Here is a 27098-nt window from a genome sequence, read left to right as displayed (position 1 = left end):
GTGTGTATTTTGTGTAGTCCTGGCTAAGTCTCCAAGATGAGGTAGGTGGTGTCATGTTAGATCAGCATGTTTCCCTTTCCTTTAGTTTCAAGAAATGCAGGAAAGTCTAGTTGAGCTAGAGCAAAAATTGGGGGGAAAAATAAGAAACTCGTCTTGTTCCAGCTGATAATCATCGTGGCTACAGGAATAACACGCTGCTCCTCTGATCTTTATCTTTTTCTAATTTGCCTGGCTTTTCTCTGGGAATTGTTAGTGACTTAGCAGAATGGATAAGTCAAAAAACTAGAAATACACAATGCCTGACGTCCTTTTCACATTTACAACTTCTCTATCTCAATTCTGTTTTTTTAATAGATAAGCGAGAGGGGAAGTCTTAATGTGTGCTGTAATGAAGCATATATCTGTTTTAATAATAAAGAAGCAGGGCTGTCAGCTTTGCAGGCAGTGGGTGTGTTTTATTGCTCTCTACTGTCCTGTTCAGAGGTGGATCATTATCATGTTTCCCTTGCTACACATGGATATGAGATTAGCGTCAGCCCTCAAGGCCAGTGTTGCATTCTGCTGAATGGGTAATGAAGAGAAAAACCTGTAGCTTGTGAGGTCTGTTTTTAGAAGAGAAAAGAATTTCCTCAGGTGCCATTTGATAAATATGCTAAATAATCTCCTTAGCATGAATAAACACATTAGCTCTGCATAATCAACACCTTTCCTGTTAATCCTTCCCTTCAGTTTCTGTCCTAAGCCTCAATCCATCTATGTCTGAAGTTTAAAATCCCTCAGGATGTGACTCTCTCACATTAATGTGTCAGTCAGCGTGTGGTGAGACACTGCCTGGCGTCATGGCCGTTTCCTTTAGTCTGCCCACATTTACATGGGGCTCGCTCTGGTCAGGGTGTGTGCTTGGTGGTGGCATCTCTCCGACAGGAGCTGATGCTTTCCTCTCAGTTGGATGCCAAGTTTATTTTACAGTAAAATAGCACATCTTATCTTTCATTCACCATGTGCTGACCGACTTGTTAAGAAGGCGATAAAGGAAAAAATTAGTTGCACAATTAGGCTTATCTGACTTAGCTTATCTTTAGAGCATTTCTTTTGTATTTTTTGTCTTTAAAGTGCCTTTAACCAGCAGCAGTAATGAAACTGAAACTGCTAATTTCACATTACAATCATATTAATGTTTGAGAAGCAGGAAATACAGTATTTGGAAAGTTGTAACTTGACATATAGTCAAGTTACAGCTTACATCTCTGTCTAGACTCATTCTAATCAGCTCATTCCTGAGTGAATTAATGAGCATTCAGCTTTCTTATCCTGTTGTGTATTTCAGCCCTCAGCTTGAGATCCTTGTTTGGACTCTGTTTTAATGCCAGCACTAAAATGCCAATAAAAAAATAATAATAAAAAAAAAAATCACTGTTAAGCTTTTAGCAATAACTGACATTTTTGATCAAGCCTCTGCAAATTGTTAATTCAGAAGTGCATTTGACAATCATTGTGTTGTATTAACGTGAATATTGCTGCTATCTTAGTAGGAAAACATGCCTTCATGTTTTTTACGTACTTATCCTTGTGTAGTTACAGATGCACAAATGTTTGTGTGTGCTGTCAGGTGTTTGTGTGTCCCCTCCCCTGCTCTCATCGCCATTCACAATTATTCACAATCTGTGGTCTCGCTGCAATGTTGGAGGCGAAAGGGCTGATGGGAGAATAGAGGAGCTTGCGGGGCTTCCACCTTGTGCTGTGTGTGAAGTGGCTGCTAAGAGGCTGCGAACAGGGAGCGCTTTGTCTGTCCAACGGAAGAAAATGGCTCAAATTGAGAACCTCTCTCTGATATCCCGAGCAGAGAGTGAAGAGAAGAGAAATGTGTGTGGGGAGGACACATGCACACATAGAGTATGTTTATTCTGTAGCTCCTCTGACCTTTTTATGATTTATGGTCACTGTTTGATAGGTGAAGTACAGTTTTTTTTTTTTTTTCAGGATGAATAAAAAAAAAAAAAAGAAAAAAAGTCCTTTAATAGATTTAATTTTAGGTTTACCATTATGATTTTTGGGCCATAAAATATAAATAATCTTTTAATGATAAAAAATACATTTCAATTTTTTTAGAACTACAGCTTTAAATTGTATAAAACTTAGAGGTAATAAGTTTCATTACATTACATTCACTCAAGTACTTTTACATAAGTACTGGACTATCAGCTTTTTTTTTTCCTCATTATCTTTCTTTCCATCATTGTTGAATCTGGACTAGACTTAACATTATCAAATGCAACATTGTTTAAAATATAACATTTTGTAGTACTTTAGTACATAGTGGAGTACTTTATAGTAGTACTTCTTTGTTCATTTTCAAGCATATACTTGCTGTATTGTAGTTTTCTTTTCTTTTTTTTAGCAAATGCTTTCACTTTTACTTTGGTATTGAGTTTGTTCTTCTGACAGTGTGCGGGGTTCATGCATGATGACATTTTATTATTCCCTGGGGTAAAGCACACATGCAAACAAATATTTTTACCCTTAGGGAGTTCAAGCTGGTCAAATCCAACTGATAGTTTCATTAGTTTTTTTTTACCTCCACATTTCATAGTCACACATTTAAATGCTATGCTATGGTGTATTATTATTGTATTGTTATTACTATAACGTGCAAGTCTTAGGTATGTAGCCTTGCTACATATGAGCCTGCAACACAAATAGGATCATTACCGATGAACTGAGTGCAAAGATCTGCAACCTAAAAATAGCAAGTGATGCATTCACACTCACCAACACCCACCCACTCATGCTGAGCTATACATGAAACCCTTTTGTATGCATGTGACCCAGACCTTTTCTTGTAGTTAGTCTTTCTCTTAGAAATCCCCATCAATTTTTGGTAAATTCTTTTGAATTGTCCTTTGGAACATTATTAAGGTGAAAAAATTTTTCCACATCTGTCTTATGACAGCATGTCACTCAGAGAGGAAACACTGACTCAGTCTCAGGCAACAATAGTGGGGAAACGGATCAGCAATACCCTAAGCTGAGTATTTGGACAACAATACAGCATCAGTAAAATGCTCTATAAAGTTCCCATATACCACAAATTGGCCTTTTATTGTTAATTAGTTAATTAATTAATAACTGAATATTATTAACCTAAAGAACAGCTGACTGTATGTTGATATCACTGATGAATTTGATTGTAGAAAAAGCTTTTTACAACAATTTTTGCCAGCATCACTGTGTTTGCAGTGATATCAATGGCTCGTGTTCTTACTTGGCGCTGGCCAATCGGCTTGCTGATTGAACCCAGTGACCACAGTGATGAATCAGTACAGCAACAGGCTGAAAACAGCTGACACACACACACACCTACTGTACACTCCCAGTTTGTTCCCTCAACTGTGTGCTTTACTGTAGTAAGTGAAATGCACTTACTACAGTTACACAGTATTCTCTTCTGATCCCATGAGTCAGCCCAATGTTTGTGTTCAAAAAGGGATATTCAGACTTAATTTAATTAATCAGTGTTGCAGATTAATTTACTATTGAACGAATGGGACAAACAAATAATCGCTTCAGCTGATCAAGGATTTCCAAACTACATCTATTGAAAGTAAAAAGTGCAATAGAAAGATCTGACTGTTTATGAAAATTGTTTAATTAACTGATTTTGTGGCATCAGTTGTTTGGAGGCCTTTAATCCACTATTAAAGGAGGTTTTCTGATAGCAGAACTGGCAGTTGTTTGTGTTGTTGTCAAATTTACCCTGCTATGAAGACCTATGACATCATCAGCCTAACTGAGCCAATCAGCTGTCTATACTTTTATTATTGAATACCAGTGGAATAGTTTATTGGTACTAAGCAGCACAAATGTCACATGCTACCATTTAGGACTACAGTAACTTGCTTGGTCTTTTTAAATGCCACTTAAAAGTGAGTAATGGCCATCACAGTTTCCTAGCAGTAAAGGTGAAGACCTAAATGGCACCTGAATGACACCTGATCTGTAATCTGATGTCAGAGTTGGTGTGGGTTTGTCTGCAAAGCTCTATTTGATTCATCATCCAAGGAATTCATAACTACTCTGTCCTGCATGAACAGACGTTCGAATGGAGTGTTTTATGATGTGAAAAGACTCGTGTCTGATGTTACTCAGTTAATCATCAGCTCCTCTGCTCTGCGGTTACTTCCTCTCCTTCCTTCTTCCCCTTGCCACTGCAGAGTGTGATTATCATTGCCAGCGCATTCTTTCCCACTTAACAACCCTCTGCAATTACGTCTCATCATTGCACCTCTGTTCTGCAGTTCCTCCCTGTGTAAGAGTAATGAATGCAGTTATTTGACAGCTCTTTATAAACATTCATGATTAGGAAATAATGTTTCCCCCCTCAAAAGACTGAATGTGTAGCTGATATGTGGCTTTGGTGTTTATTATCTCTATTGATGCCTGGTATCACTCTGAGCCTGTATGTAAACCTCAGGCCAGAATGCTGTTTTGGCCATAACCCAAAGTTAGACCGGCAAAAGCCAGCCAAGGTGTTTCCATATGTGCTGTGTTAGCAAACAAAGCATCAGTCTTGGCTTGCTGTCCTGACTCTGTTTAATAGTGTTATATTTTATGTTTTCTCTGCTAGGAGAGTGAGAGAAACTGTCCCCCTAAGGTTTCACACTTGTCCAGTCCTTACAACCTTTGCTTCTCATACTTCACATGAGTTGTAGCAGAAGAATCTAGTTTTTAAGGGATGTTTAACAAGATGCTGCCAAACAGAAATCTCCCCATGGGGTGTTTGACCCTGCATTTTGGCTCACAATGCAGATGACAGCTCTGACTTGCTCTGTGTTGCACTGACTGCTCATGGACACATCCCCACTGCAGGGCCTTTGGACAACTGTTTGACTCCACAGATGACAGGCTTCAGATGTTCTGGCTGTAATCACGCTGTGAAACAGACTAGACAAAGAGGCATTTGCTCTGCTTCAGCAGTCGTTTGGGCTTAGCACAAAGTTGGGGGGTGTTGCATTGCTTCTAGTTCCTAAAACTGTGTACAGTTTAAGGAATAGTTTGACAGCTTAGGAAATTAATCTGTAAAAAACTGTAACCGTAGGTTGAGAGATGTTGGATGCAGCAGAAAAAGGCTACTTCAGCCTTTGCAGCACTCTGTCATAAAGTAACTGCTGGAGTGCATTTGGCTTCACAAGTTGTTCAAATCCACTCTCAGGAATGAATGTGTGTAATAGAGTGAGTGTGAATCATAGAGCATTCATGCTCTGTCAACTTTTCCCTGTAAAAATAAGAGACGTTCGTGTCCTCATTAGACTGTCTTCACCTGTTAGGTACTCCAACCACTGTGATAAATGAGTCCACAGTAAGTTTGAAATTGAGGTTCAGATGTGTTTAACAGACATGTGCCTCGTAGTTATTATCCCTTCGTAATCCCACAGAACAAGGATTTCCAATTCCTGGACTGCTGTAAAGACAAGCTTATCGTAGCTCTCAGCCAGGGCTGGCCTTTAATAAGACCCTCAGCCACGTCTTTCTTCTCAGTCATGTAGTTTGTGTGGTTTATGATATTACATGCCAGTGAAAATAGTTCATGTACTTATGTTCTTGGACAGCATATCATGGGAAAAAACTTTTCAGTACTGTGTGTGGTGTCTCTGAGTAGCAGGATGAAGATGTATTTCTTTTTTGCTGCAACAGTTATTCAAATCTTATAATCATCTGCAGTCAAACTCTGTCATTAAGCATCGGCACATTTGTTTGGTCTGCCTAGTCACTCGTACATAGGGTGTATTTGTCTAGTATCTTGTATGTAAGAGCCCTCCTTACAGTACATCTACATTGTGTTTGTGTATTTGTACATAGCTGGCATTTTATTGATGATATCATCATCATCAAAGTCTACAGATTTTGAAAGTCTGTCCCTGCTCATTTGATTGAATATAAAATCGCTCTGAGAATAGTTTTCCCCATTTTGCTGTTGTTGCCGCATGTGAGTTGTTTCCCAAATACTCCTGCCCTGCCTGGTTGTTTGAGCAGAGTAAATCAGAGGGAGAGAGGGAGAGGCTTGGTCAAAGAGGTGTCAGTGAAAAGAAATCAAAGCTCCTGCACAGTTACATTAAGCTTTTGGGCAAACAGAGTCAGAAACATAGCAAACACACAGAGAACAATACACAATGGAGGTACATGGAATTTCATCAAAATATTTATTCAAAACTTTTACAAACTGTCCTGATTGTCTCCATTGTGGTTAATTCTGACAAGATACGGTGTCAAATTGATTCTAAAATCACTAAAATCAAATACAAAGTACAGTATAATCATAGGAGTTTATTGGTTCCCAGTGTAAGAAAATGACTCTTCAGCGTCTAAAGGGATTAAAATGATAATAATTTTGTTCAAAAACCATGATCAGAGTATAATAAGCTCCAACTTTAGCAGCTGCTACATCAAGCACATTAATCTATCAATATTTATAATCTGTTCTGCATAAAGTAAACTTTTCTTTTGGCACTTAAAGTATATTTTTAAATACTTTTTTACTTTTGTACTTAAGTATTATTTTGAAAGCAGGACCTGTTTTTTAAAATTGAGGTAATGATGCTTTTACGTAAGTAAATTGTCTGAGTACTTCTTCAACCACTGATCAAAAACTAGTTTATCCCTATTTTACATCCCAATTACTGAAATGCTCCCTTCAGTCAGGCACGATGGACTGAATTTCATCCTACACTTGACAAAATCTTTAGGCAAACAAAGCCGTAAGTTAGGGCTGATTAGCAGCTGCTAAGCTGTCCCACCCTCCTAATTATATACAGTCACCTTCTTTGCCTAAGAAATTCAGGCAAATAACAGATTGAAACATCAGACCAGAATGCATTCAAACACTTGCTTCTATTTAGCAGTGACTCTACATAGAGGAAGCTGTATTTAACAGTGTAACATCATTTGTCATCATCACTTCGGTAACAAGAAAGTGACCTCAGACCGCCTGGGTTGGTGAGCACATCAGTGTTGCGTCATTGAATTCTTTGGTGTTGTAGTCCTAAGATTTAAAATAGCTTTCCATGTATAGCCTTAAGCAAAGCGGCAAAAAGAAACAAATAAATAACAAATATTATGGCACTTGTTGCTACTAACAACACAATAAGAATCTCAATGTGACAACCACTGTGCTGACTCACTTGTAACCTAAAATGGGATAAATTCTCCCAGTCCAAAATGGTCTAGGATTTTCTTACTGCCTGGTGAGAACTTGTGGATGAATATGATGGCGTTGGCAGCAGTTCTGTGTATGACTTAGATCCTCAAACTAGTCATATACTGTAGGTGGCTGAGTTTTCTCGGGTATGGGAAGCATTAAGGTGGGGGGGGGGGATTAAAGGGACAGAGAAAAGACGAAACTAAAAGGAAGCTGAAGAGAAACTAGAGGAGTATAATGGAGGTGACAAGTAAAAAGAGAAGGTGGCACTTTAATCCTAAAAGCCTGTAGCTGATAGAGAAGCCAAACACCGAAGCCAAAACTGCTCATTATCCTGGGAAAACAGGCACAGGCCTCGAACATTTGGGTGACAGTTGTGGAGAATACATGTGAATTGACTGCCTTTCAGTCTGGCTTGATGTATTCAGAGTTCAGGCTTCTTCAACTCAACAGATGAACCACTGAGATCATTGAGATCAAGAAATGGTGGAGGAAAGAGACAGGCTATTAGGTGGCTAGTTCCTCACTGGGTCAGCTGAAAGGGGCAAAATAAATATGCGCCCCTCTCTACTTTGCATATTTGTCACTTTCTTTTAACACTTCTGACAGTGGTCACTGGATTAACATAGCACTCCTGGTTGCTGACTGCAAGTTTGCTTAAGACGATGGTTTTGAACTTACCCTTTTGTTGACACTTGTGTAACAATTACCAAAACTGTTACAGCAAGGCTATTTTCACGGAATAGAGGAAGGAAATAAAGTCACACACTATGTCGACTTCTCGCTTCCTTCCTTTGCCAGCTGTGATGATGTTTGTCAATATGGTGCTCTCTGATAAAGGAGACTGTCTTCAGCCAAGACCAGATGCTTTTTTCAGTATAGCTGCAATATTTAATCAGTATTGATTAAATACTGTTGTATTTAATCAACAGTACTCTTGTTTAGTTAGAGTTGAGTCTTTGCTGAAAACATCTACTACTCCATGATATTATCATCATACCATGTCTCTGAGTCCACTGTGGTCTTTATTACAATTAAAGGAGTAGCCATCATGTTGGGATAATAGTGAGGTTCCATCACACCCAATCACTGAATCCCATCACTTCCCTGCAAATGGAAATCAAATAGACTGATTAGAATTTGGCCTAGTTATTTCCAGAGTGTCATCATTCATGACAAATTGCACCATTTGCAATTTGAGCATCATCTCTGGGCTGTGGAATCAAGCTATTAGCTCCAGTCCAAGCAGAGCTCTGACACTCTGGAGTTTAATGTGATGCTAAAAGGGAATACTTGTGCAGTGGTTGGTTCAGCTTATCTGTAAGACTTTGTCACTGCAGTTGTGTTTTCACATTAAGGGGCCTCTTGTATGCTTGCAGCCCAACTCAGGTTAAAAAAAGATTATTGTAATAAACACCCTGTTGTCTCTCTTGCCTCAGACACACACCGAGCATTGCAACAGAAATGAGGTTTCCCTTCGTAGTGGAGGTCTCTATGGGAGCAATTACGCATGAGCAAGTTTGCCTGTTATGAAATAAAATTTTAGTCCATATTCTCATTCCCTTGCATGTTCTGTAACAATGCGTGTTGCATTAGTCCTTGCAGATGTGTCTGTCTAGATGTGTCTCAGTTCTCAGTCTTTTGTCATTGATCACAGTTTGATGTTGTCCAGAGATATCCACTTAACTCAATTGAAGCTCTGAGCTCTGGGGTGGGTGATCTACTTGAAGGCGTATTTGGCCAGGCATAACGAGACAGAACTCAGTCCAGTTCCCGATCCCTGTGGCATGAAAGGAATCCTCTGTTGGCGCTGGTCGCTGACTTTTTCCATCCTGGGAGAGACCATCGTTTAACTGGTTTGCCCTCAGCAGACATTGCAGTTACTCTGAACTCTGGGAGTGAGAAAGTGCAGCAGGGGTGGGCTGCTGTTTTCTGTGGAATCGATAATAAATGTTTTAATATGTATGTATGAAAAATAAAAATGTGAACAGAAAAAATGTACACTTTGTCCAAAATATGAGACACATAAAACTTGAAAAAATGCTTCTTTAAGCAGCTGCAGTGAAGTATTTCCAGAAATTCAGATTCAGAAACTTCAAGGTCTGAATGCAGACATCTAAAATACAAGGTATCAAACATAACTTGTTTGAGTTCACTTTTTCAAAAATGTTATTTGCCATTAAGAGTTAGCAGTGTGCAAAGTTTAATAATACAGCTTTAAAATTATTTATTTTCACTGCTGCTGTGTCTATGAAATGTTTTTGCATTGATTACAGTGATATTGTTTCTTATGTCCTGTGATGCATTGGAATTTGTCCATAGCACTTTGCAAAAGGACAATGAAAGGACATGCTTTACTGATGAGAATATTATATAAATACACAATTATTAATTATAATTAGAACATCACTTTTTAACTCATCGCTCGTGATGTTTTCCTGTTTTACACTGTCACATTGGGAATTCGGGACTTGTAAATGAATTCTAATCAATGACTTTTTAAAGCCAGAGGTGTTCTGAGACACAAGCCTTTGTCATTATTGTGCAGGCTCTGGTTTGTACCACAATCGATTTTCTTAGTGTGCACCGGCTGTTGTAAAAAGATTAAGACCCCGGTGATGAAAAGCACAGCCACATGATTTAATCAGACCTTCTTAAACTGTTGTATGACCAGTTCACTCGGCGTCATCGTGTTTCCACGGTCGCTTCCATCACATCTGCTTTCTCTCTTCGCTGTGTCATTTACAGACGGTGGACATCCATAAAGAGAAAGTGGCCAGAAGGGAGATTGGAATCCTGACCATCAACAAGAACACTGCAAGGACCCATAAGATCATAGCACCGGCCAATATGGAGCGGCCGGTGCGGTACATTAGGAAGCCCATTGACTACAATGTACTGGATGATGTTGGCCACGGTGTTAAGGTAATCTTACTCATACCTTATTATTTGGCGAATTTTGTTCTGTGCTTAAAATCTAGTCTCAGTCTCTTTTCCACACTCCATTACTTTATCTCTCTTCTTGTTCTTCCACTTTCCTGTTCTACTATATCTAATTTTCTTCACTTTCCTCTCTTCTGTTTCTTGCCAGAGGTATTCCTGTCTCCCTCTTCTCTTTTCTCTCTCCCACTTTGACTCGTTTTCTCGCTCACACTCCATCTCTTGTGCTTTCTCTTTGATCTTCTGAAAGCACCCCCTTCTGACCCTACAGGAATATCTTTCAGCGTGGGTTGGTGGGAATGAATTGGGGGTGGAAATGAACTAAGAAAAGTGCTTTCAGAAAATGGCTCTATTCTTAGAGTGTTGTGAAAATGGTGAGCGGAGACAAATTTGTGGGACGTTTTTAAAGGCACTTAGGCCAAGACAGGACTCATAATCTCATTCTCGAGTTTCTCTGAACCATCGCAGAGGAATGATTTTGTTACAATTAGATTTGTGGTTTATTTTCACATCAGTAGAATCTGAAAGGCAGAGAAATGGCAGATTTTCTGATACGAGAGACTCTCCCAAGTCGATCAAAGTGACATTTTTACTCCCTATCTGCCATTAGGACTCACTTCAGGGGTCATTGGGTCGGCCTGACAGTGGCACTAATGACATAATATCCCCAATGGCAGCAGGCTTTTTCGCGATCCCCCCCCCACCCCTTGAACATTCTCTGCCCCATCAATCAGTCAATCAATTGCAGCTGTCAGACAGATTGGATTAGAGGCCCGTCATTATCGTCCCAGTAGTGTTACAGGTATTGATAAGGCAGCATAAAAGCCATTGTGCCACTTTCAATTTACTGTGTAGGGAATTACATTTGACTCTTCTGTCACGGTGGAAATGTGTGTTGCTAATGTGGAGTGAAGCATTTTATTTCAGCATGTTCCCTAACACAGGGACCAGGTATTCACCAATTTCTATGAACAATATGTACTTTAAAATGTACCAGATAGTGTTTTCTTACACACAATAACAGTTTCAGATTAAAGCAAAAGTTTACCATTTTTGGAAATTCACTAATTCTCTCCCTTTAATAAAAGTGCCATCCAGAAAAACAATACATTTTGTGTGCTTCAGAGTGAAAATGTGTAGTTTTCATATCCCATGCTTTTCAGATATAGTAATTACAGTAATGTTTAATAAAACTTGGTAGAATTGTGGGGAAAATGCAAATAAAATCATGGTGATTTCCACACGAATCGGCCACAATTTAGTCTCAGTTGTGTCAGATTCAGATTGGAAATGAGGATAACTGGAGGTTAGCTGCTTTTAGACATCTTCTTTGAGAGCAAAGTTTCCTTTTTACATACGTTTATTCTACATTTATATACATAAATGTATACATATATACATACTAGTCAATGTTCTGGAGGTTAAATCATGCGCCTCCTCTTCATGTCACAGCCCAAAGCCAATCTATATTCAACATCAATACTCCATATTACGGTAATTCATATGGCATCCGCTGATGGCTGCTGTCGATCTCCTTGCTGACCAGGATCAATACTTTAATGGGAGTTTAAGTCACTTCTATTGGGTCCAGTTAACTGCAAAACTCACTAACTGTGCATATGTGTGTGCTGGTGTTGACATAAGGGTTTTAAATGTGGTGTTTGGACAGTTTAGAGCCAAAGCTTGTAGCGTTTACATATATTATTAATTAGAAGCTGTTCTCAGATCTTGCAAAGCAGTTAAGGGTAAAAATGAGGAATTGGGAGAAAAGAGAAATGCATCCAATAGATGGGTGGATTCATCTTTGAACACAGCAGAATTATATCAGTAATCACTGGAATCTCACAGCTGACACATTAGGTCAGTCCTGCATGCTGATGGTGACATGATGCTTTTTAGCTTTAATATGAAAGATGAGATTTATTCTTCCAGTCGGCTGATGTTTAATCTTGTCAGCGCGGCTTTTAGGAATCCAGTTGTGATGATGTCAGGTGTTATCTTTGAAGTTAGATTGCAATGCTTTGACAAAAAGTGTGTCAGTTATGAGTTTGCAGGATTAGTTTAAAGAGACAGTAGAAGTTGTTTTTATTGTTTTACTGAGTCAAAGAACAGTTCTAGATTATATGTGCATTGTTTCTTGTTAATCCTTTGCTAATGACAATTAATACAAATATATAGATCCTTGTCAGATGCTACCACTCTACTATCATCCTTGGCTCCTGACCTCAGCATGTGCTTCTCCTTTATACTGATCTCTGACCCAGCAGACTCACCCTGCTCTGTCAGACCGCAGTGCTCTAGTTTTTCACCCCATCCCAACATGCTAAGCTTTTTTGTACTTGATAATGACCTTAATCTGAACCTGTCTGTCCATAATTCAACTTCAATGTTACTAAAGCATTTGCACACTGCACTGGTTTGTGCAACAAAACTGAAATACAGCATTTGCCAGTTATATAGAGAATAGTAAGAATAGTAAGCATCAGCATTTCTAGTATGATCTATATTGGAAATTGAATCTGGTCTAGCTCCACACCCAACTGTGAAATTTACCTTTAATAGCTGCACTAAAGCTGTTTTCCGCTTTACAGGGGCAGAGATTACTTTTAGTGACCTATACTATGAATTTTGCTTTTGGTTTCAGTTTCTCTCTGTGTCTCATGGTCTTGCTACAGTGCTTTCTGTAAACGCCACCAGAGACACTGCATTATAGATGAACCGCTTGACTCTGAAGTTGTCAAACTGCAGATCAACCCCGGTGCTACGCTGGCTCTATTTTCTCTTTGACAAGTGCCAGGGAGATTCTTATATTCAGAAAATATCAATTCCTTGAGTACGTATGGTCTCAGACGACCTGTTAAGCTAAAACTTGCACTGGTTGTTGTAGGTTTGAGTAAAGAGAGTCAGGAGCCACTGTGATTTCTTCTGGTAGTTTGACTTGTAACTGCTGGCAAGCCCAGGTCTTGCTTCTTTTACTTCTGCTGGTTTGTTTAGACGTGATTATTTTGACTTAAACCTATTTTTGTCTCTCTCTCTTTTGTGTTCCTTTCTTTCTTTGCCCACACTAAGTGGCTAAAAGCGAAGGTAAGTCTGGTTTGTCTCGTTACCCATTTTGCTGTATTGTAGATGGATTCGTCCGCTCCCTTTCACACCAAATCCCTGTACATGTGATTATTGTCATTTCCCATGTTATTTCCAATTAACCAACCTGTAGTCCTTTTAGTCAAGAGCACAGTGTAAGGATCTGTAACAACCCCTTTGTCAATTTCCCAGCTGTCGTCATTTACTTTACATATTGTGTAGTTGTCCATAAATGTTAAAATACTTACAGGCTTCCTAGACAACTGTCAATATATTCTATATACTGAAAACATGCTAACACCAATGCAGTACTCTAAAATCCGATTCCTATTAAAGCTTAAATTATTTTAGTTGGTTACTTGTTAGTTGTTTGCTCCTTTGGACACATGTTGCAAGAGGCCATGTTGGAACAACCCAGAGGTTTCCAACATGCATTTACCCCGTGACCAAGTTAAACACAAGCTGGGTTGATGTTACATAACTCTTCCAGCATTACATGAAGAGTTCTCGTCTGGGCAGCCTGTAACATTAGATTTTCATCACGTGACTTCCTAAAGTGTCTGTTAAATAAGCATCTTGAATTACTTTTTCCTTCTGACCACAGCAACATGGAAACAATCAGTCAATCAGAGGAGGAACACTATCGAGGACCAATCCGCCGACACAGAAGCCACCCAGCCCTCCCATGTCAGGGCGTGGCACACTTGGGTAAGATTTCCATTTTAGTCATCATGAAACACAGACTAATCCTCTAATTATCAAACATGGAAGTGGGGGGCATTAAAAAAAACTCTACTTCAAGTATATAAATACTATAATACTACTTGAACACTTAAAGATACCTCAGGATCATGGTGTCTAGACTCAGGCACATTCAAAATGACAAAACCAAAAGGAAAAGTGAGGGATCTTACCTGAAAACAGGTGCCCTGATGTTGACAGTCATCTTCTAATGCACAGCAGCAGCTGGTGACACTAATCAGATATTAATTCAAAAGGGAAACTGATGTTCTCACATCCAGTCTGCAGCACACAGCACCCAGCTGTGTAAACTGATAGGATTTACAATGCTCTAGTGAAAACCACCTTAGTTTTGACAGTGGGATTTTGAATTATGATCGGTTCTGGCCTTGATTTATCATTATTTGTGCTTCCTGCAGGCGCAACACACCCTACAAGACTCTGGAGCCAGTGAAGCCGCCTACGGTGCCCAACGACTACATGACTAGCCCTGCCCGACTAGGCAGCCAGCATGGCCAGCAGCACAGCCCAGGACGCACTGCATCACTCAACCAGAGGCAACGCACACACAGGTAGAAAAACAAATGCATTTGTGCATATGCAGGTTATTTTTCTCTGCTTCATATGTTCCATTGCGTTCAGACAGACAGCAGCACTACATGTAAATTTACGTAAATCAGACCACTGTATTGCACAACAGCGCTGCTGACACTGAGGGCTCAGGCAGAAACCGCTGGGTCATCTGGCGAAAAAAGTGAACCTGATTCTATTCTCTTCTTGCTACATATCAGACGCGCTGAGTTGTGACAGAATAAAATGATTGTTGCTGTGGTAACTTCCCACAGTTGTGGCATCCATGTGAGATAGTTTGAATCTCTCCACCTGCATGTAAATTGTTTCTTCTGTTTGCAGGCTTGATCTTTTACTGAATCTGGTCTTCCTGCATTGTGTTTCATTGAGTCAGCAGTAAGACTACACATCTCCACCAGTGTTGTGTCTCTTGCTGTAACATAATGTTAACAGGGCCTTTGACAAGAAGTACAGAGTAGACCGAAGTAGATAACCAAGAAGTAAATTCAGGCAGAAGGAGAATCTGTGAACAAAATGTAGAGGAGTTTTACTAAGAAAATTTAAGTTTAGTTATGTAGAACATTTAAGTAAATCTAACCTGATCTTAAAGCTTGTAACTAATATGGAATTTGTAGTGGCTTAATGGCATCAGTCTGACTGACACTGTTGCCCCCTGCTGACATGATGAAGTGATTTAAGGAATAAAAGTTTAGTGTGTGTACAATGCAAATGTTAATGACTGCGCACAGCTTATAATGGAAAGACGGGCACTTAATACAGTTTTTCCCCCTTTTGCATATCAACGACTAAGTGTTCTAGCTACGCCATTACATTTCATTAATTTTAGAAACCCATCTCTCTAAAAACACTTCATTTCAGAAAGTTGCAATCTCTTCACTTACTTCAATATCTTAGAGCATTTTCATACCACTTCCTCTCCTTTGTTAAACTCAATCCAGCATTTGTCACGACAAGGCTTGGAAGGTTTCTCACCAGGGCCTGAATCACTCTAATATTAATATCTGTAAAAGCCACTGATATAAAGAGGTGTTTCAACTGCAGCATTCAAACCATGAACACGGCTCTCAATGATTGTTCCCTAGAAATCGCCACACAGGCATAAAAGGGAGTGACTTTGATCAAATTTGAGTTACGAGTGAGCGAAGTGGCCTCATTAGCTAAAAAGCCTGTTATGCTGACTGTGAAGCTCATAAATATTATTTTTTATTTTCTCAAGTCGCTTATGTATGTTTTCAAGACTGCTCATTCACTGAAGTTTCTCAGTGTCCCTTACTACCTTATCAATTATAACCTTGTAATTTGTGGTTTGAACTACCTGCAGGCTGTGCAGTAACAACAAAACAATGGCTGCTGAGCATCCTCCCATTGTCGCTTTGACAAACTGATGCTGTCCTCCTAGTCGGGCTGCACCCACTGTGCTTCAGCTAATATTGCTGTGGCATCACTATTTGATTACACTGGCTCAAAGTCGACTGAGTTTATTCAGCTCATCAGTCTCTGCCATCCTGTACTGAGGTCTAAATTCAATATAGGCATCCTTAGGATGCCTGTTATTACCTCATATCTTTCTGTGGAATAGCTTACACCATCAAATACAGGTATTATTGTCTTTAGCAAACAGGGTCAATGCAATGACCATAGCATCAAAGCTGTCCTGACACTGCTGGTATATGGTTGCTTGCCTAAGCTATCTAAACTGAACAGTATCCATTTAAGAGTATAAATGGCTTTGTGAATGAAACATGAACAAAACTGTATACATTATTTAAAAAAAAAAAAGTAGTTGCCCGATGTGATTTCATCTTGTTTGCGTGTCACAGAAGCTCTCTGCACTTCTTGAAAATTGTGCCAGCTGTTTTTGCACAACCACCCTCAGCCTTCCTCGGCTGCATTTGTCACAGTTCTGCTCTTCCAGTCCATCCATTTTAAACCAAACAAAACATAAGTAGTGAAAGTAATAAGGGGCTCCCCTGGTGGCCAAAGGGTTAATGCTCTGACAACTAACCACAAAAGACCCAGTCTATCTGCATTTGTGGGGCTTTGGATGTCATTTCCCATAATTTAATTTCATAATAAAAAAGAAATTAAATTTAATTAGTTACCAGTGCGTGAAATACTCTTTTCCAGTTGAGAATTGATGCTGCACTCAGAAGCCATTTTCAAAATGGCGTAGAACAACACTGAATCTAAGTGACTGTTTTTTAATATGCATCAGAATGGTAGCTTCACACAGATTAAACTAATTCATTACCTTTATATGTCATTTGTTTAAATATGTGAAGTAGCTGACCTGACCTTAATTGAATGGTCTGAGGGTGCATATATGTTGCACACACATTCTCCCAGTGACCCAGTTAAAACCCAAAGCTTGAAATAGCAAAGTTGTCTGTGTAATCTTTTAAAAATAACTTTGCCTGTGCTCTACCCCTAATGAAACCATTCTTAAAATTTACAAGCTCTGTTTTGTTTGTGAGCATCACTGAACATTAAGTTCTAAATGGAAAGTCTGAAGATATTTTGCAATAATCTATGAATAGTATTTTATATATAGTCATTCTTTAGGAAGGGCAATAAACTAAGTCACGTTGTTGCTGTGATTACAGCAACTTTCATGTTCATCAACCTCTTTTTAAAAGCTTCAGGTTATTTATGTGCCTCCAAAGCCTCAATGACTTTTAGGCTCGCAAACAAAGAGCTTTCTATCTTTTTTCATCTTAGATTATGCTCTGGGCTACATTGTACGTCTATTTTTCTCACTTCTGTCAAGTCTTATCATGTCACAATGCCTGAGCACATACTTTATACATTTAGTTTTTACTTTTTATCCATGCTCACTAAGAACAGTGCCTTTTTTTTTCCATTGGCTTGAGGGAATTTTGTCAGCTGTGAGCAACTGAGCTGGAAAGGCTAGCCGTGTGTTACTGACGGTTGATTTATAAACAAGACGGGAAGGTGGAGCATGAGAGATGGAGTTGAGTGCTTTTATTTCACTGTGAGCATTTTGAAACAAAGAGAAGGAGCAAAAGCTGGGAAAGAGATAAATGGGTTAGCGAAGGAATGGGTAAGTTGTTGAGGGATTAGAATGGATAAATCCAAAACATGCAGATGGGAAGGGATGAAGTACGGCGTTCACTTCAGAATAGCGTTGACGTGATATTGTTTAGCTTTTATCCTCATAGACACTTAGCTCCCACTGTCACCAACATCCTACAGAGGGGTAACCCCTGCTGCATGCGCCTCAAGAGCCCCAGGGCTCGACTGACATGGATCAGAGGGGAGAAGGGAGAGGGGGATGATGAGACAGGGGATAAAGAGTTGTGGGGGGAGGTGAGAGTGTGCAGGGGCACAATGGGATAGAAGGAATCAAAAGAAAAGCAGAGTGATGAGTTTGGGAGACGAATGGTGAATCACCTTATAGGTGATGAGGAGATGAGAGGACAAGGTCAGGGGATGGCAAAGGGTGAGAGGTAGTGAGGGAGATCAGTTGAAAATCTGGGATGAAAGAAGAGAAGAGGTGGGGCTAGAGCAGAAATGAGGATCAAGGGAAGCCCAAGTGGGAGGGGGGATTTAGTTGCTCGAGCTAATGATTTATGAGGCCCAGGGTCACACACAGGGTGAAACTGGACTTATATAGGCCGTTGTGGGGCTGACATACAAAAGTCTAATGATGTTAGTGAGTTCAGTTTGATATATTAAACTTAGACGTTGGCATCCATATATGTAAAATGATTAAAAAGTTGTTGTTTTAAATTTAGGCCAGGATTTCCCACACTTTACCAACCACGAAATAAAAGCTGAAATTAGACTAAATACACAGTGTTTGATAATCACTATAAATTAGTTCAAGTGTTTTGAGGGAGGCAATTATAGGATCTGAGGCAACATATTTTTAGGTAGCTTGTATGCTAAACGCTTCATTATTTATTTTAGTCCTGGACCGTATTCTTATTTATTGCTGTTGCTCTGACTGATTCTGACCAAAAGCTTCACACAGAATGACTCGTGTCTTGCTCATTTGGGTGTGTCGCTCTGCAGTTCAGACCGAGCAAGCCACTAGACAGAAAAGGTTAGTAAGAGAGAACGTGTGTAAATATGGACAGAGTCACATGTGAGCAACACTTTAAATAACAATATAAATGTGAGGTTGTGTCTTTATTTCCTTCACGGTCTTAAAGTTCTAAATGGAGCATATACTCAGCAGTGATGTCCGTATACATATCCACAGTTTTACCTGCTGTGCAGTATTAAGAAGGCTGCCCTGAATAAAATGATGTCCCCTTTTTACTCTGTCTCCCCCTCCCACAGTGGAAGCAGCGGGGGTAGCGGCAGCAGGGAGAACAGTGGCAGCAGTGGAATTGGCATTCCCATCGCAGTGCCTACACCCTCCATCCCCAACTCTGGACCAGGTGAGCTTTGATAACTGCACATCATGCAATGACAGTGTCCTTCAGTTAATGGGTACTACAGGCTAGTTGGAGTATTATGTGAGATTGTGGGATTCTTCTCAAGCATCTCTAGGCATTTATTGAAGCCTGTGTGCCGACCCACCGAAGAATTTTAACAGCTTCAGTTTTGTCAAGTTTTGTTACCTTTTCCCATGTTCTGAATGCTGTCGCAGAGGATCTTTTTTTCACTGACAAGAAGGTGTTTGAGCATATAGATTACCAAAAATGAGCCATTTGTACAGCTGGAAAATGTGCTTTAGTCTGTTTGACGAGTAAAATGGGATGGTACTCTTTAAACACTGACACACAAGAATGCAGAGCTATGCTGTTTGCACAATGCACATACGTTGGTGTGAACCACAGCTACCGCTGAGGAAATTTTGTGCAGGACCGATGTATTTATAGTACCTACGTTTATAGATGCATTAAAAAAGACTACTATATTTAGCTATATACACAATATTAGTACTATAGCACATCTGTGCATATCTGCCTTGGATTAATTCAAATATTTTTCAAATGTGCAGCCACAAACATATGGAAACAACTTTATTTTCTAAAAAGTTATATGCATGTGCAGTTTATACAAATGATAGACATTGCTTGACAAGGTGTAATGTACTGTTTGCAGATAGTAAGACTATGCTACACAAAGCCTATGTTTACCAGACAGGGATTATGCAGGCCCATTGTGTTCTAAGCACAGCTGATTCTCTATCCTACTGTGTAAATAGGCCAAGCTGCATTAGGCCTGCTGCTTTACAGTAGAACAGTAAGGGCCAAATAACACTACACATAAGCGTCACCTAGTACTACAACTAGTACTACATTACACCATATGCATGCTAGAGAAAGTACTTTTAACAAATGATTTGAGCTGAGTAAGAAATATTTTATATTTTTATGGAGCAGCTGTTTTACCAGAATCAGGCCAGCAGCACAGGACTAACCACAGCTCTCCCTGCAAGCTGGTCGCCATGGAAACACTCAATTCATATCACAAAGAAGTGTGTGCGAAGCAGCGCTGCGCCTTTGCCAAAGCCGAAGCGCTCCCGCAGCCCCAAAGGGTTCTTGAGTAAAGTGATGTGAGGTTATGTAACAGTGTCGAGGTGCAGAAGGACGGACTCTGTTCTGCCTCTGCTGTAAACAGCTACTAATGTAAATACTCCTTTCAGTCCCACCCATGTTTGCTCCCCCGGGAGCCCCTCCACCTCCCCCACCCCCTCCTCTTCCTCCACCTGCTCCTCCAATGGCCGGGCTCGTCCCCCCAGCACCACCGCTACCATCCTTAGGTGAGACTCTGTGACCTCCATGGTCGTCCTCGTTCGCTTTGCTGTCCAGAGAGTGTCCGATCAGCACGTCTACTGCAGTCCTCTAATGGTCTAATGGTGGAAGTTACAAATGAGGGTGTTGTTGATGGGTGCAAGCAAAGAGGTCCTTAACAAATCATGGAGCAAGTTTTGACCAGGTTACCTAATGTGCATTCTGTATTTACGAACGTAAAACTCACAGTCAGCTAAAAAGCATTAATGAAGTAATAAAAACACCCACTTCCTTCCCTTAAATTTGCACTTGCTCTGCAAAAGTGTTACTAATTATCAATCATGTTATTTAGGAAATGAGGAAGGATGGTAATCTGACTGACTGCTGACTGGGGTAATAGCTGCCACAGTTTTTTATTTTTTTATCAACCAACACACTTGACGTTAACACGTCAGCCAAGATGTTGCTTGCAGTGTGAAAAAAACTACAAATTCTACTTTTTGGAGAAACATCTGGTTACAGATTTTGTAGTTCTTATACAGAAGGCACTGGGTTTTCTGGCAATCGTAAGTAACATTTTTCTTAATCCTCAGTGGTGGTGGTGGCACGCTACATTTGAATTCACAGGTCTGTTATCGACTGACAAAGAAGTCTCATTTCACTTCAAGCCTGGAAGCCTAAAGTTAATTACTGACTGTATTGTTAAATAAAATGTAAGCTCCTCCGAAGGGACATAATGTACTGGCAATATTTCCATACAAAGTTCAAAACTTAAATGAGCTTAAGAGCTTTGAGACTTCTTTTGCACAGGTACAGTATGTCACTGTTTTAATTTTATTTCATTTTCTTTTTTTATAAGAAAAGTGATTGAAATTGAAGCTGCATGAGGCATTTTTCTGTATTTCCAACGTTAAACTTTGAATATGACAAAGATCCAGATCTACTTCAAGGCAGCTACAGCGGCTGTTCCATGCTAAATTTACATTTAGTTGAATAACAATGTCATTGTTTAGTAGGAAGATATTGACACATTTTATGATGATGCACAACAGAACTCAAGTGCAAATAACTTTGACTAGCTAACTAAATGACCAAGTAACTTTGGTCTGATTAGCATCATGCGTACAGTAATTACTTATGCTTAATATATTTCTGTGTAGATCAATTGATACCTTCAGTTTAAAACAGCTAGACTCATAGCTGAGGTCAGCTCAATATGATTTATGGAGTAATAAACTTCCCAAAACAGCCATTTGAGTGCTGCAAAAATTCAGTTTTGCCTAATGCAGCTTTAATATACATGTTCTATACTGGGTCTGGTGTGTATGTTTGTGGAGTGGCTGCTCATATCTGATTGGCTGATCTGATTGGTATAATCTTCAGACTTTGACCAAGATTATTATTTGAAACACACACATTTTAACCTCAGAACATCAGTGCCCTCTTTAGCTATAATTACTTTTGCTGGTGACAGTATGGGGAAGTTTGTTTGCTCCTGTGCTCTGAGTCCTCACTTCCTCTGGTTCCACCCATCCCATCAGGCTCCCCAGAGAGACAGCATGCTATCTAGAAATATGAACAGGAAATACTCAAGCTGACCAGTGTTTAACCCCTTTTCTCCCTCTCTGTGTCTATATTCTTCAAATATTTGAGCCCATTTAACGTTGCTGTTGTTTGTAGAGAAGGTTTTGGTTACTTGTAGATGGCCAGTTCAATGAGGTTCACTCAGTCTAGGCTTCTACAATAATGTCCATGAATAGAGTGTGAAGAAGTTGTCTTTCACAGAAGCGGACAGGATCAGTCTGTTCTGTTGCTGCTCTTCCTATCTGGCACTTGCTTGCTATCTGAACTCTTGCAAATATGTCAGTTTAACAGTATTATTAATTAACAATCTAATGTATGTTGCCTCCCCTAGTTCACCTAGTCACTCTGATTAGTTACTGATTTTCTTTTTAGATGGTGGCAGGGCTCTAATCAGTCTTTAAAAGCTCACATTATATTTTACAGGGTTGCTGATTCATGGGTTGGGTTCTCCCTCCCTTCCCTTTTCCATCTCCTTTGTCTAACCCCTCTTCCCTCTGTGCTTCTGCCTTTATTTCCTCTCCTTCTTCCCTGTCTTTGGGTGTTTCTAGTGGTGGCCCCTGGGCCTGGCCTGGGCCCTGCTCCAGTGTCCCAGTTTGGAACCATCTCGCGGCAGATTTCGCGACACAACTCCTCCAATTCTTCTGTCTCTATGGTTTCGGCCACGGGCACCTACCGCCGGGCGCCATCGGTCACTTCCCAGTTCTCCTTGCAGCAGCAACAACTACAGCAGCAACAGCAACAACAGCAGCAGCAGCAACAGCAGCAGCAACAACAGCAACAGCAACAGCCTCATATTAATGGAGGCACTCCTGGCTATGGCCAGAACTCAAGTAAGGCCCTTCTGTCTCCAGTCGCCGGCTGCTCTATAGACCATAAACTGTCACTGACGCACAAAAACATCACATTTTTCCAACTCATGCACAGTCACAAACGAACGCAAGCTAACCTTTGTAGCCATATTTCCTAGTAAATCAAAGCTCTGTGAATGTCAGACTAGTGCTCTTGTCAGAAGTAGACTTTGACCTTCCCAATGAAAGTGCAGGTTAAGGATTAAGAGGTAGTCTCATGGTGAATTTTCACAGCAAATAAAATGCAGACAATCAATGTCAGCTAACAAAGCACAGTCAGTTTTTAGCCTCCTGTAAAAGAGTGTAAATATCTGGGTTCCGTTTAATTTAAATCTTACCTTGCACTGCCTAAAATCTAGGTTCTGGCATAATCATGTGATTAGTATGTGGCACAATGTTCAGAGGCCTTTACCTGGTGTTAATACGCATTTTCTTGATTCTTTAATTGACTGATGTAGTTAGGCAAGGCTGGCAGTCTTGGAAAAAATGTACATCATCATCATTATTTATTTATTTATTTTTGTCAATGAAAACTTGGTAGCTATTTGAACTAATAATAGTTAGAATTAACAAAAAACATCAGAGATATGAGACCTTTGAACTTGCTGAGAGTGTTTTCTTTCTAATATAGTCCCTCTACTCAGATTGCCTTTACACCTGGCTAAGATCAAATCAAGATACAAGCCAGACCACCTCCAGATGTTGCCAATCACATTCCAATCAAAATGAACTCAGGATGTCCTTTAATATGCATTTCCCTTACTCGGATATGGTTAGCACATTAGTGCCAGATGTAAATGGAGGTGTTGTATATGGTCTCTGTAAGCCAGTGGTCAGCCAAGAGTAGGGACAGGCAACCGCGGTCCTAGAGATCTGGGAAACGTCTGAAAATGTATTGATTCAAAGTACATAACTACAGCAGGTCATCAGTCCTACCAGGAATCTGGGCTGAGGTTGATAGAAATTCAAGGCAAACAGTGCCCCCTCCTGGCCAGTGTGAACAAAACATTTAAAGCAGTCTGTGGGGACTGACTGACAGAAATCAAACATAATGTGCAGTTTATCCTCTGGCCTCTGTGATCCCCATGTGAAATCCCCTCATAGTCACTGAACGTTGCAACCTTACTATATGTGTATCTGATCTGTGGGGATGCTGCAGCTGCAAGTAGTTGATTGAATTAATCTGCCCATTATTAATAATGAGGAAAAAAAACAGTCCCTTTGTGAATTAAGGGGCAAAAACATGTCAGCACTCAATCTGTCAGTGTTGCACATCACTCTGCCTCCTTCTATTAGATATGTTTAATAAGCTCACAATTCTTGCAGTGTGTTTATTTCTTTGGTCTGTCGCTGTTCTGTTTGCTTGGGATCAGGGTCCACACTTAACTACTGTATCATCTGTATATTTTCGGTGACTGATGGGCTTTCTCCTTTTCGTCTCTCTTGCTCTCTTTCTCTCTGTTCCTCTTTGCTGGCTTTCAGTGTCTATCGCTCCTCCTCCTCCCCCCATGCCCCAGCTGACTCCACAGATACCTCTGACTGGCTTTGTGGCCAGGATGCAGGAGAGCAGTAAGTGAAGTGGCTAAGACATACTTTCCTCCTCTGTGCCAACTATTCCCCTTTCCTCACCACCCAGCATGCATTGCACTTGTCCATCTACTTCTTTCAGTCTGTTGAGATAATTTAATACTAATCTATTGCAACAATTGACTATAAAAGAAAGTGTCCCATTCGAGTACTGAGATTCTTGTAAGCAGCTTTATGTGAGTCTGTGGACATGTTTAGTTTAAAAAAAATTACACAGCTTACACAGCTTTGATATTGTTCTTATGATGTAGGGGTGGAATAATCTCTTGGTTTATTGAACAAACAAATTAAGCAGTTTTATTTATTCAAGTGATTTCGTCTGGTTAAATGTATTCACAGCACTACAGTGTTAAGCTGAGGTGAATCATAATAATCGAGGTGATAAAGTGGCAAAGGTTGCTGCTTATTTTGCCCTCCAGTGTTAATGCAGTAATATCAACCTCTAACTACTAAATAGCATGACTCATTGCAAGCCATCATCAGATCATTGTACTCACCTCTCTGTTTTCTGTATGTGCATGCCTGAACAGAGTTTCAGAGTCACACCAAGAGGAGCATGAACCACTTAAGACACATACATTAGAGCACAACATCAGGGAAGTCATCAGCGATGCAGCCTGTTTGATAAATTTAATATTCAAAAATCTTCCGGACACGCTTGTCTGCATGCGTTATGATTAATTCTGCATGATTCAGCTGCCGACCTCTCCATCACTCTCACATTGACCAACAATGAGAGAACTTTTGAACCTGGCAAGTTGTCTCACTGCCTTCTGTTCATTAGTTGCAGATACGCCTACTCCACCTCCTCCTCCTCCCCCTGACGACATGCCCATGTTTGACGATTCTCCCCCCCCTCCGCCACCACCTCCGGTGGATTATGAGGAAGAGGATGCTGCTGTCGTGCATTACAACGACCCCTACGCTGACGGAGACCCACAGTGGGCTCCCAAGAGCTACACCGAGAAAGGTTGACACAACATTCAAGAAAATGTTTATGTTATTATGTTATGTTTTATTGTGGTCATTGAAGTTCACCGCTTGTTATTAATTTATGCACTGAATTAATGTCTGTTTTCAGTGGTGGCCATCTACGATTACGCCAGGGACAAAGAGGACGAATTGTCTTTCATGGAAGGGGCAATCATTTACGTCATCAAGAAGAACGACGACGGCTGGTTCGAGGGGGTCTGTAACGGTGTTACTGGCCTGTTCCCCGGCAACTACGTAGAGAGCATCATGCACTACGCTGACTGAAGGGACCCCACAGTAAAAGTACAGTCTATTTATTCAGTCATATCATAATCCACTAAGAGACTGACAGCACCAATCTTGACTCCTGAGACACATAGACATAGCTGTATGGTTCCCTTTTGATATGACAGAATGTTCTCTCCCTCACTGATTGCAAATGTAATGAAAAGTTATATCAGTTTATTTTGGTGTTATATGGGCGAGTGGGGGACAATTATGGAATATGTATAAAAACAGTTTGTAAAGAATTGGACTGCACGTGCTCACAGAGTTGACGTCAAAATATGACGGTCACATAGCTGAACGATGTACATCTCGCCTGAATAATGATTTCTGAACAAGAGCATTAGGCTTGATGGAACAAATAAACTATTAACGTCATGTATGCACCTTCAGTTCAAGTATTTGTACTGTCAGATGTATATAATGTGAGCTGCAGCCGCTAGGGTTTCCGTAATGTAAATTCATTGAATGTTAATGATGATAGTTTTCATTAGTGTTGCCCTTCTCGATTCCATAAGGCTCATTCGAACAGAAGATAAATACAAATGTACTGTCGATAATTTACAAATTTAAATACTGTAAATGGTATTTCAAAGATAATTTCTCCTGAAAAATCATTCTTGGCATTAAAGCATGCTCAATTTTAAGAGATGTAATGTAATCTTAAGTTTATGGCCATTATGCTTCCATTATGTTGTAAACATATTCACCTTTTTCTTTTCATTTTTATTCCACTGTTGAAATTGCTTAACTTTTTCATACTCTAAAGTACATTTCAAGCTTTCCCAGAATCTCACCTTTTTAATTGCATTTGAACTTAAAAATCAGAGAAAATGAAACGAGTTCACTTTGTCAGATCTGTTTGAAGCCAGAGGACACATTCCATTTTTAGACTCATTACCAAGCATTTTAAAATGGTGTCACATCACTGTTGCTCAGTTCTTTACCAATCCACACAAAATCTGTAGAATCCATTGGTAACTGGTAGTAATGGACTGTTTCTAAAACACCTCAGGTGGTGTGCACTGATAGTGGTATTGCTGTGCCTAACGCTGCCGTGTGACAATTCAGACGTAACGTTGTAGACCAACAGACAACTCTAATACCTCCTCAGTCGTCTCAAAGCAAACACTGAGCTGCTTTGAGTTAACGGACCATGTTCAGTGCTCGTTCAGAGTATGAACTCCTCTGGGCTGCACCACTGTACATATTTAACTCAAGTCAAATCAGCCAATCGATATTAGGTTTCTCTCAGGTCTGGGAATCATGATTACATCAGATTTTCTGTTCGCCCTTGAGCATCAAACATTACCTTCTGTCAGACTTTCAAATGCAAGGTTAACCTGTGGTGGTCACCATTTACTGTTTTAAAAGCCTGCAGCTAATGCCTTGATATTTTACCCATTTGCTTTAGTATTTCCAATTAAACTGTTCCAGCTTAATGTCATTGGTAGGAGTATTGAAATCTCGCTCTCTGCCCTTCATTTGTACATACAATATGTTAAATGAAAAATTAATGTACAGTCTTTTATAATAAACAATTCTATGTACAACGTGCATGTGTGGTCA

At 40.0% G+C, this 27098-nt stretch overlaps 1 protein-coding gene across 6 annotated transcripts in view; it reads left to right on the top strand.

Moving 5' to 3' along the window:
• abi1a (abl-interactor 1a) overlaps positions 1-27082 on the top strand; it is a 39283-nt gene extending 12201 nt beyond the window's left edge. Inside the window, exons 3-11 of one of the 6 annotated variants that reach the window (XM_026364188.1) lie at positions 9941-10117; positions 13818-13921; positions 14374-14526; positions 18851-18951; positions 20166-20282; positions 22386-22667; positions 24168-24254; positions 25057-25242; positions 25354-27082. In XM_026364188.1, the coding sequence (XP_026219973.1) occupies positions 9941-10117; positions 13818-13921; positions 14374-14526; positions 18851-18951; positions 20166-20282; positions 22386-22667; positions 24168-24254; positions 25057-25242; positions 25354-25529 (1383 nt within the window). In that variant the 3' untranslated portion in view covers positions 25530-27082. The remainder of the gene's footprint in view (positions 1-9940; positions 10118-13817; positions 13922-14373; positions 14527-18850; positions 18952-20165; positions 20283-22385; positions 22668-24167; positions 24255-25056; positions 25243-25353) is intronic. The other 5 variants (XM_026364184.1, XM_026364185.1, XM_026364190.1 and 2 more) reach the window with 5 other exon arrangements.
• Positions 27083-27098: the final 16 nt, after the last annotated feature.

Source organism: Anabas testudineus, chromosome 2, assembly GCF_900324465.2.
Source record: "Anabas testudineus chromosome 2, fAnaTes1.2, whole genome shotgun sequence".
In the NCBI taxonomy this organism is placed as follows: Eukaryota; Metazoa; Chordata; class Actinopteri; order Anabantiformes; family Anabantidae; genus Anabas; species Anabas testudineus.
Note: the sequence above shows the minus strand (reverse complement) of the source record. Positions and strands in the feature narration are given on the sequence as shown.